The sequence below is a fragment of the Barbatula barbatula genome (genome assembly GCF_947034865.1).
Source record: "Barbatula barbatula genome assembly, chromosome: 10".
NCBI lineage: Eukaryota > Metazoa > Chordata > Actinopteri > Cypriniformes > Nemacheilidae > Barbatula > Barbatula barbatula.
The window spans coordinates 6969878-6981900 of NC_136773.1; the positions used below are offsets into that span (position 1 = coordinate 6969878).

The window sequence follows — 12023 nt, forward strand, 5'->3', positions numbered from 1 at the left end:
GCGGCGACCCGATGGACTAAAATAGTCAGAAAATAAACACTTGTTATAGGTGTACCATGGTGATTCAGGATACTTAATCCAGTACTCACCGATATGGTTTCGCAATCGGAACAACTCTATGTAAAAGGAAAGAAGTGTGAGACACAGCTTTGGAGCAACTTAGTTGATTCACAACACTACATAACGGGTTCTCACTCCGCATGTGTTTTGCGCTGGATTACGGTCGCGCTGAGCGGTGCGCGCTGAGCGGTGCAGGTACAGAGGAGAAGTAGAAGAAGAGAAGAGGATGACACCATTTGCTAAGCGGGGATGTTTCATTTTCATCCTTAACACATACATTTTAAACAAAAAACTACGGAGTATGTTTTGGACATTATTTAACCTTGTAAAAGACGATTTTTTTTAGAATAACAACATTTCTTACTCCAAGTTTTAGGGGTGCTGAGCTTCTTTTTAGGGGTGCTGAAGTGTAGCCCTAACTGTGTGTTCACACCGAGCGCGAATGAGGCGTCAAGCGCGAGTGATTTACATGTTAAGTCAATGTAAAGACGCGATAGACGCGCTTGCGGCGCGAATTGCGCGAATGAGGCGGCGCGAATGACGCGAATTGCGCGAATCACGCGAATGACGCGAATTGCGCGAATCACGCGAATGACGCGAATTGCGCGAATGACGCGAATTGCGCGAATCGCGCGAGTTGAAAACTCTGAACTTTGGCGGAAATTCGCGTCGCGTTAACCAATCAGGAGCCTGCTCTAGTACTGACGTAGACGACGTAGCGAGCTGAGGCAGAAACAAAATGGAGGAGAAACTTATCATCTCCGTGTGTGGACACCCGGAGCTTTATGACACTTGTTCCTATTTTTATAAAAACAGGAATAAAAAGGATCTTGCTTGGAAGAAAGTGAGTGAGGAGGTCGGAGAATCTGGTAAGTTGTAAAAACATTCTTAACTCAATTTGAGTTATATATACATATTGAAACTACAAGGTAGCTAAAGGCGGTAGATTGAGCTTATTATTTTACAACTACGTTCCCGCTAAAGTTCATGTGTTTATTCAGAGGAAGTGTGCAGAAAGAAGTGTAAGAGCTTGAGGGACACGTATTTAAAGGAGAGGAGAAAGGAGACAGAGAAGAGGAGTGGGTCAGCAGCAGATTCAGGAAAAAGATGGAAGTACTCTGCGGTCCTGTCTTTTCTAGACCGCTTCGTCTCCCCACGGGAGACAAGCGGGAATATGGAAAGGGGGGATGAGGAGAATCAGGCCGCAGGGTACGACCACTCCGACCAGGGCGAGGCAGCAGTAGGTGTGTTGACAAGTGAAGCAATACAACAGGGCAACATGTAGTTGTTTTATTCATTTCTCTGTGACAGGTGTAATGTGCAATTAATATTTAAAATTGTCATGACAGATCCGACTGGTTCTTTTGATGGCAGTGAGCCTGGGTCCCCTCTGCCGGAACCTGCTGCTGCTTCTGCTTCATCATCTGCTGCTGTACCCAGAGGTGTGTACAGGCAATTATGACAATGTTTACATGCATATTATATTTACAGTGACGTTTGTGAATTAGTTTAATCCTTTTATGCCTTCTCATAGTACAAAATGTTTTATCATTTGTTACAGCACCACCAAGAAGAGCTCGGAGAAGGCCTAGGGAGCAGCCATCGGAGGTGGAGCGGCAGCTCCTGGAAGCACTCCGGACCCGTCCTGTTGCCCCAACGCCGCCTCCACGCTCAGAGGATGAGCTCTTCCTCTTGAGTCTGGTCCCTTCCCTGGAGAGATTGCCACCTCAGACAAAGGAATTTGTGAAATTTCAAATTCACAAATTAATTTATGAAAGCAGCACAGTTGTGCTTAATTTGGAACAATTGGAGCCCACACAGTAGTTTTTTTAAAAAGAGGCAGCAATCTCTGCAGGGAATGAAACAGACTTTCTCTCCTTTCTCCTCTACTTCATTTTGACCCTCACTCTTCCCTCTTCCAAACAAGATCCTTTTTATTCCTGCATGTAAATAGTTGTAAATGTTCTTTGTATATAGTTTTTATTTTTATAAATGTTTTTTTAAATAAATGTTCTATAAAATGATCAAAGGTTTTGGTGTGTTACTTTGTGTATAACATAGTAAATCATCATTTATATTTGTTACATTCAAATATTATTTATATATTAAGACTACAATCATTTGAATTGTACATTCACTTTAATTATGTCGTATTGCAAATACACTCACAATAGTATAGTAAAAATTGTTATTTGTCATTGGACCAGTGTTGTGGTATAGTGTAATGAGAATGTAGCAACGAGACAGATTAATTTTGGAGGATGGCTCCATTTATCATTTACAATATACAAAGTGTGGAAATCAAAAGAAAAGACAATAGAATGGAATAATTATAGGAGCTAAACATAAAGGACATAAACAGCACAGTATGTAATGAACAAAAACTATTCAGTCGGCTGCCACGGGACTGCTCCCTCGGCAGAAAAGTGAGCCATGAAACTGTCCCGAACCCGGATGGCCTCTCTGGCAGAATTATTTGCTGCAACCCGACCAAGACTCTGCAGCGACTCCTCTGTACCTTGCACCCCCGCCCTCACAGCAGGTGCCTCTTCAGATCTCCTCAGAAAGTTGTGGAGGACACACGTCGCCTTCACACACCTCTCCACAACATCAGGCTGAACCTCTATGAGGCGGCGATATATCCTCCACTGTGAGGACAGGATCCCAAAGGCATTCTCCACCACCATCCGGGCTCTGGACAGACGGTAATTAAATACCCGTCTCTCTCGGGGAAGGGAGCGTCCAGGGAATGGCCTCATGAGGTTTTTCCTGAGGGGAAAGGCCTCATCTGCCACAAAGACATGGGGCAGGGGTCCTCTGTGGTCAGCTCCTGGTAGAGGACGGTCAGGTGGCAGATGGAGGGTGCCACCACGGAGTGCCTGGCCAAAGGCTGAGTTAGACAGAATCCCACCATCGCTTGTCCGGCCATATCCCCCGACATCAATCACCCGGAAGCAATACCTTGCATCCACAACAGCTAGAAGAACTAGAGAAAAATGTCCCTTGTAATTAAAAAACTGGGATCCGGTACTGGGGGGTGCCTTTATCATGACGTGCTTGCCGTCCAGTGCTCCACAGCAGAGCGGGAAGTTCCACCTCTCCTCAAAACCCTCTGCAATGGACCTCCATTCATCTGTGGAGGGCACAGCCATGAACTCCTCTACTAAGCAGTCCCAGATTGCAGTCGCCACATCTGGGACAATCTTGCAGACTGTGGAGACACCAACACGGAAGCTGCTGGCGATGGTCCGGAAGGAGTCTCCTGTGGCAAGATATCTGAAAGAGAAAATAAAATGAACATGGTTATAAATGCAGATTGCGATTCCATATTAGAAAATATAAATTTTTTACAGTTAAATTTATTGATAGTGGCAAGTAGAAAACCACTATATTGTGTTTCAAAGTTTCACATAGCATCTTAGCATTTAAAACTGCAATAAATACATTAAATCAATTTAACCGTTATTTTTCATATTGAAACTGTCGAAAATACACAAGAAAGTGAATTAATCAACATGACAGCCTCTGAACTCAATGCAAAACTAATATTACATACAGGCAACGGAATAAAAAATAGATTCAGTCAGTCATCGCTACTAAAATTAATTTGAAACAAACTCGTCATGTGTATGTGGAGGTTCAGTCGTTAATTACTTGTAATCACACAGAATATTAAATAATTTACTGACCGGAGACAGATTGATAGGCGCTCTGCAGGTGGAATACAGCGCCTGTAGTTAGTGTCCTGGAGGGAAATCCTCCCACCGACACGGGACAACAGGTCATCGAACTGGGTCCTGCTCAGTCGGAAGTACCGCTGAAAGCGGCCGTCATCCAGGCGCAGCTCCTGGAGGAGTTGGTGAAACTCACCAAGCTGGGTGCGCCTCCGAAGGATCGGGTGGACCCAGACACGGCGCCGAACTTGTTTACGCCGTTTTTCAGCCTTCCATAGCACATACAGTGCAGCTATCCTCTCAACGTAATCCATGTCCGCCATTTTGCAATGAAGTGAATTTCACGCGCGAATGGCGCGAATGACGCGAATAGCGCGAATGACGCGAATTTCACGCGAATGAAGCGAATGACGCGAATGACGCGAGTAAACACAAAATGTTCAAGCGTCCAACTCCTCGCGAATAGCGCGTTTTTGACGCCTCATTCGCGCTCTATGTGAACACACAGTAAGAATGTAAAAATGGACAAATAACATTGCACCCCCCCTTTAAATTTCCCCTTTAAATCTCAAATGTGATCGTTCTAGTTAGTTAGTTACTTGCATTACTTGATTACACTGTGTTCAATTTGGCAAACCTTAGAGTCGTCAGCAGAGGGCACCCAAGAGTTACACCGCGCATCCCCCCGCTAGAAATTGTACGTTCCCAGAACGTTCTCAGAACGTCCCCACTGGTGTTCAGGACATTGCCTAGTAACATTCCCAGAACGTTCTGAGAAGGTTATGATGTGGAGTTCTTTAAAGGTTAGGGGGACGTTATTTGGGGACCTTTAAAGAACATTATTAGGAAATTTATAATGTTTCCATTATTAGGAAGAAAAATTCCTAATGACATTTCCTTTTATTAGGATATTTTTTCGTTCCCGGAACGTCCCCGCTGGTGTTAAGGATGTAAGGGTAGCCTATATGAAGACTTTGGTTCAAAAATGAGATAACTCCGTTCATAAAACATTTCTAAAGGCATGTTTTTTATTACGTTATCACGTTTTTGTTGTGTTTTATTGTGTTATCTAGCTTTATTTTTGGAGTTACTATTGCTTAAATCCCTCAATCCCTTCATATTAATATCTTGTTCAATATGTACACAATATACAGGCTATGTGTGTGTGTGTGTGTGTGTGTGTATATATGTATGTATATTAGTTCAAGAAAGTTACTTCAAGAGTTGGATGGCAAAGTGAGTATGCAGAATAAACCTTTCTTTAAGGCACTCCCTAAGAAACTGTGGTCTGAGATCAGCCTGTGTGCTCGAACCTAAAGAATTCATTCATTCAGCAGCTAAAACCCATTAGGAAACCTTTACAACTGTCCACGGTTATCAAACAACGCCCTCTACTGGCGAAGGGGTGTAAACGTTCAATTGAAAGGAGAAGACAAATCAGATTCTCATTTTCTTTACAGAAGTAAAAGCCAGTATAAAAAGAGTTTAAATGTACTTACTGAATTGATGAATGACACTCCTAAAAGTGCCACACAAAAACACATAACCGAATATTGATTAGCGTTGTATTAACAACAGACTGTAATAAATATGATTAAGAGACTGTAATAAATATGATTAAGAGACTGTAATAAATATGATTAAAATTTTTATTAATAAATAATTGTTAGGAACGATCGAAGAAGTGATGACGACCTCTAGTGGTAGAGGTCATCTTGTGGTAAAAGCCATGCGTTTATCAAAAAGAAGTTATCTCATGACAATTTCACATCACCCCCCAAGGGTTGCATTTGCGAAAGAGCATAAACGAGTATATACTGTAGCTCCGAAACAGGATTGGTAATATCATGCAACGTTGTTTTCGTTACACTAGATGTCCTAAAAGCCCCGTTTCACATCGAACAGAGAGTTTGCTTTTTCAAACGTGTACATCAAGTCCCGTTGATTTCATTGATTAGGTGGTGAAAAGAATGACGACACGATATAAGCAATAGCTCTTTATTTGGAGACCAACAATCTGTGAATGACCGATTCAAATATTGCTTTGTATGCAGTTGGAGAACCGCCATTGGCTGTTGTTTTGCATAATTAATGAGCTAGGTCTGGAAATGTCATTCTGTGACTACTCGTTTATAAATATCATTGTGTTTCGAGTTCTGTTTTCAACAAAAGTGTGTACAATAAAAACGCTCTGTCTGACTCGTGTTCTCAACGTTAAACGTGAATGTAAATTTCCTCACCAACCGTCGTCGGTTGGAGCGTTGCCGATGTGCCGTATAAAAGCAGTCGCGACACCAGTTATTTGCCACGGTAATCTATCGCCTTGGCTCAAGCCAACATGCTACTAGTCGCTCGTCAGGGCGCGCTGGCTCTCTGCGCTCGGACAACGGGCTGATGCCGTCGGTTCGCCGGCGAGCATCGGCTTTTGTTTCTTTTGTACGTCTACAAGAGACACACGTTAATGTGAGAGCTTTACTTGTGTACACATCCATGTGCATCAGAAGAGATGACCTGCATATGCGACGCCACACCGACGGCAGGAAGTGAACCCGTCCCACCGGAAGTGCTCCTAAAATCAACATTAGGATTTACATAACAATTGATAAAATCACAAATGTCACACCAAAATGTAACTGTGAAAGAGCAGTTCCAAAATAAATGTAAAGTTGTCTCAGGTTTTTCTGAACAGAAAGAACAGAGGGTATCAATGCCATTCTTAAGTCTTTTGAGAAAGCATTTAGACCTGTGTAAAACCTGTGAATTCATTTAAAGGTGATTTCTCTCGTTTTATTACTATCCCTGGCTGAAATATTAACGTTACTTTTAGAAATAAGAGAATCTGGTTGACTTCATGAGGATTGAGGAGTAGACCCCTGCTAATAACATTTCCTTCTCATTTCATGATTTTTTCTCTCTTCTTCAAAACACATCACTTATTTGTATTGCTACTTCATTTATTTTCTTCTCGTGCCTTGCTTCATGCCTGTTTACTTGCATCAATCAGTGCCATTATAAAGTAGCCTATATGAAGACTTTGATTCAAAAATGAGATAACTCCGTTCATAAAACATTTCTAAAGGCATGTTTTTTATTACGTTATCACGTTTTTGTTGTGTTTTATTGTGTTATCTAGCTTTATTTTTGGAGTTACTATTGCTTAAATCCCTCAATCCCTTCATAATAATATCTTGTTCAATATGTACATTATAAACAGGCTAAATATATATATATATATATACATATGAATGTATATCAGTTCAAGAAAGTTACTTCAAGAGTTGGATGGCAAAGTGAGTATGCAGAATAAACCTTTCTTTAAGGCACTCCCTAAGAAACTGTGGTCTGAGATCAGCCTGTGTGCTCGAACCTAAAGAATTCATTCATTCAGCAGCTAAAACCCATTAGGAAACCTTTACAACTGTCCACGGTTATCAAACAACGCCCTCTACTGGCGAAGGGGTGTAAACGTTCAATTGAAAGGAGAAGACAAATCAGATTCTCATTTTCTTTACAGAAGTAAAAGCCAGTATAAAAAGAGTTTAAATGTACTTACTGAATTGATGAATGACACTCCTAAAAGTGCCACACAAACACACATAACCGAATATTGATTAGCGTTGTATGAACAACAGACTGTAATAAATATGATTAAGAGACTGTAATAAACATGATTTGAATTTGTATTAATAAATAATTGTTAGGAACGATCAAAGAAGTGATGACGACCTCTAGTGGTAGAGGTCATCTTGTGGTAAAAGCCATGCGTTTATCAAAAAGAAGTAATCTCATGACAATTTCACATCACCCCCCAAGCGTTGCATTTGCGAAAGAGCATAAACGAGTATATACTGTAGCTCCGAAACAGGATTGGTAATATCATGCAACTTTGTTTTCGTTACACTAGATGTCCTAAAAGCCCCGTTTCACATCGAACAGAGAGTTTGCTTTTTCAAACGTGTACATCAAGTCCCATTGATTTCATTGATTAGGTGGTGAAAAGAATGACGACACGATATAAGCAATAGCTCTTTATTTGGAGGCCAACAATCTGTGAATGACCGATTCAAATATTGCTTTGTATGCAGTTGGAGAACCGCCATTGGCTGTTGTTTTGCATAATTAATGAGCTAGGTCTGGAAATGTCATTCTGTGACTACTCGTTTATAAATATCATTGTGTTTCGAGTTCTGTTTTCAACAAAAGTGTGTACAATAAAAACGCTCTGTCTGACTCGTGTTCTCAACGTTAAACGTGAATGTAAATTTCCTCACCAACCGTCGTCGGTTGGAGCGTTGCCGATGTGCCGTATAAAAGCAGTCGCGACACCAACTAGTTGCCACGGTGATCTATCGCCTTGGCTCAAGCCAACATGCTACTAGAGTCGGTCGTCAGGGCGCGCTGGGTCTCTGCGCTCGGACAACGGGCTGATGCCGTCGGTTCGCCGGCGAGCATCGGCTTTTGTTTCTTTTGTACGTCTACAAGAGACACACGTTAATGTGAGAGCTTTACTTGTGTACACATCCATGTGCATCAGAAGAGATGACCTGCATATGCGACGCCACACCGACGGCAGGAAGTGAACCCGTCCCACCGGAAGTGCTCCTAAAATCAACATTAGGATTTACAAGCAATTGATAAAATCACAAATGTCACACCAAAATGTAACTGTGAAAGAGCAGTTCCAAAATAAATGTAAAGTTGTCTCAGGTTTTTCTGAACAGAAAGAACAGAGGGTATCAATTCCATTCTTAAGTCTTTTGAGAAAGCATTTAGACCTGTGTAAAACCTGTGAGTTCATATAAAGGTGATTTCTCTCGTTTTATTACTATCCCTGGCTGAAATATTAACGTTACTTTTAGAAATAAGAGCATCTGGTTGACTTCACGAGGATTGAGGAGTAGACCCCTGCTAATAACATTTCCTTCTCATTTCATGATTTTTTCTCTCTTCTTCAAAACACATCACTTATTTGTATTGCTACTTCATTTATTTTCTGTCAGACACCAAACAGGACGAGGACCACAAAAGCGTCACGTTCAAAAGTTTATTTAAGGGTTGGGGGTTAAGGGGGTTTCAGGGGTTCCGGGGGGGGGTACAGGAGTTCCAAGAGTCTGCGTGTGTGTGTTCCCCCATTAGCCGAACAGCGATGGCAGGAGCTGGATGATCCGGGAAGTCCGGGGCTGGAGAACACAGAAGTAGTCGAGCGGGTCCGGGATCACAGGCAAAGAGTCAGAGGCGTTTTCCAAAACAGACAGGTAACGGGTGCTGGTTGCAGACGATCTGACAAGTGTGGACTGAAAAGCAAGGCTTTAAATACAGGGCATGATGAGTGGTGAATGCAGTGCAGCTGGTAGGTAAACGAGGGTGAGGCAGAGCAAAGCAGGAACAGGTGGAACAGGTGGAGGTCATCAGACTTCAATCAGCGTGTGTTACCAGGCAGAGAGAGAGCTCATGACAGAACCCCCCCCCCCTAAGGGACGGCCCCAGAAGTCCCCAAGAGTGACACCACGTCGGGAGGGCGGAGGGGAGCCGGTGGAGGGCTAGAATTCCTCCGAGCGGTCCGAGTGAACATCCTCATCCTCGGAGGGAGCTGGAGGGTCGTGGACAGAAGACGGGACAGGTACCGAGATAGGGTCAGGCACAGGACAGGAAGCCGGGCGGGCAGGACGGTTAGGGACCCCTCTGGGGCGGCCCCTACGGATTGCAGGTTGATCAGGATGCAGACGGTGGAAGTCGGCGATGAGTGTCCGGTCCACAATCCGACTGGCTGGTACCCAGGTTCTCTCCTCAGGTCCATAGCCCTCCCAGTCGACGAGATACTGGAGGCCCCTACCTCGCCGTCTGGACCGAAGCAGGCGTCGAACGGTGTACACCAGCCCACCGTCAACGAGGCGAGGAGGAGGAGGAGGAAGCGGCACGGGGACCAGCGGGCTTTCATGCGTCGGCTTGACCTTCGAAACATGGAAAGTAGGGTGCACCCTCATGGAGGTTGGCAACTGGAGCCGGACTGCGGTTGGGCTGATGACCCTCTGGATAGGGAACGGGCCGAGGAATCGAGGTGCCAGTTTACGCGACTCCACCCGCAGTGGGAGATCCTTGGCTGACAGCCACACCTTCTGGCCAACACGGTAGGCGGGTGCCGGCGATCTTCGGCGGTTAGCTCCAGTGGCATAGCTGACAGCTGACTTGAGTGGCGTGGCACGAGCTTGTGACCAGGTACGATGGCAACGGCGGGCATAGGCGAGGGCAGACGGGCAGGCCACATCTCCTTCCTGGCTGGGGAACAGGGGGGGCTGGTAGCCATACACACACTGGAAAGGTGACATACCAGTGGCAGAGCAGGTGAGGGAGTTGTGAGCATAATCTATCCACATCAGTTGTTGTGCCCAAGCCTGGGGTTTGCGAGAAACCATGCACCGCAGCGCCTTCTCCAGCTCCTGGTTTGCCCGCTCAGATTGACCATTGGACTGGGGGTGGAACCCAGAGGTGAGACTCACTGTGGCCCCTAGAAGACGGCAGAACTCCTTCCAGAATGTAGAGGTGAATTGCGGACCTCGGTCAGAGACAACATCCCTGGGCAACCCGTGTAGACGGAAGACATGATCAAGAACAGCCTGGGCAGTCTCTCTGGCAGATGGCAGTTTAGGGAGGGGAATGAAGTGTGCCATCTTGCTGAACCGGTCAACCACAGTGAGAATGACCGTCATCCCACCTGATGGTGGGAGGCCAGTTACAAAGTCCAAGGAGACGTGGGACCAGGGTCGTGTGGGCACAGGCAAGGGCTGGAGTAACCCAGCAGGGGGCCGAGTGGAGGACTTGTTCTGATTGCAGGTGGGGCAGGCACGGACGAATTCTCGGACATCCCTTCTCAAAGAAGCGCCACCAGAAGCGCTGGGCAAGGAGATGGCAGGTGCGGGCGGAGCCCGGGTGGCAGGCAAGGCGGGAGTTGTGTCCCCACTGTATGACCCGGGACCTCAAATTCTCTGGGACGAAGAGACGACCGTCTGGGCATGCACTAGGACTGGGATGGTCACGGAGGACCTCTTGAATTTCCTCCTCGATATCCCAGGTCAGGGCAGCTACAACGCAGGGATCGGGCAGAATTGATGCAGGTTCCTGGGAAGGGGCGTCATCCTTATGAAACTGACGGGAGAGAGTGCCGTATAAAGTCAGTCGCGACACCTGCCAATTCTGTTCGGGCCGGAGACCTATCGCCTTGATACCACGCCAACACGCTACTAGAGTCGCTCTTCAGGGCGCGCTGGGTCTCTGCGCTCGGACAACTGGCTGATGCTGCCGGCGAGCATCGGCTTTTGTTTCTTTTGTACGTCTACAAGAGACACACGTTAATGTGAGAGCTTTACTTTTGTACACATCCATGTGCATCAGAAGAGATGACCTGCATATGCAACGCTACACCAATGGCAGGAAGTGAACCCGTCCCACCGGAAGTGCTCGAATCCCTGCCTGAAATATATTTATATATATCTTTTTTTAAATTAAATGCTTGTAGAAGATAACAAAAAACAAACATTTACAACAACCATTATCATTGTCAATACAAGCTCCAGATTCCCTCAGTCCAGACTAAATTCCTTCAGTCTTCCAATCCAGATTAGGTGCAAAGTCCTTAAACACAGTCACTGTTCTTGTAGCTTTTAAGTTTTTAGAGAACTCAACAGGCTACTCAAAGTACATTTTCAACTCGCATTTAAACCTCAAAAAAAGAGGAGTGCATTTAGACAATTTTGATTTGTGAATGTGAAATTTAGCTAACAGAAAAATAAGGTTTATAAAATAAATATCACTTTTCTTTTCACATTCATGATAACCAAAAATTACATTTAATGTATGTAAAATCAACTTTAGGATTTACATAACAATTGATAAAATCACAAATGTCACACCAAAATGTAGCTTGTGAAAGAGCAGTTCCAAAATAAATGTAAAGTGGTCTCAGGTTTTTCTGAACAGAAAGAACAGAGGGTATCAATGCCATTCTTAAGTATTTTGAGAAAGCATTTAGACCTGTGTTAAACCTGTGAATTCATTTAAAGGTGATTTCTCTCGTTTTATTACTATGCCTGGCTGAAATATTAACGTTACTTTTACAAATAAGAGCATCTGGTTGACTTCATGAGGATTGAGGAGTAGACCCCTGCTAATAACATTTCCTTCTCATTTCATGATTTTTTCTCTCTTCTTCAAAACACATCACTTATTTGTATTGCTACTTCATTTATTTTCTTCTCGTGCCTTGCTTCATGCCTGTTTACTTGCATCAATCAG

General features: G+C 44.3%; 1 protein-coding gene across 1 annotated transcript; it reads right to left on the minus strand.

Annotated features, from left to right (window-relative positions):
• Positions 1–1648: 1648 nt before the first annotated feature.
• Positions 1649–4057, minus strand: LOC306899230 (uncharacterized protein; the record flags this gene model as incomplete). The annotated part of the gene is made up of 3 exons (XM_079465345.1): positions 1649–1770; positions 2579–3336; positions 3750–4057. 3 exons carry the CDS (start codon positions 4055–4057, stop codon positions 1649–1651), a joined length of 1188 nt encoding a protein of 395 aa, XP_079321471.1.
• Between the last annotated feature and the right edge of the window lie 7966 nt (positions 4058–12023).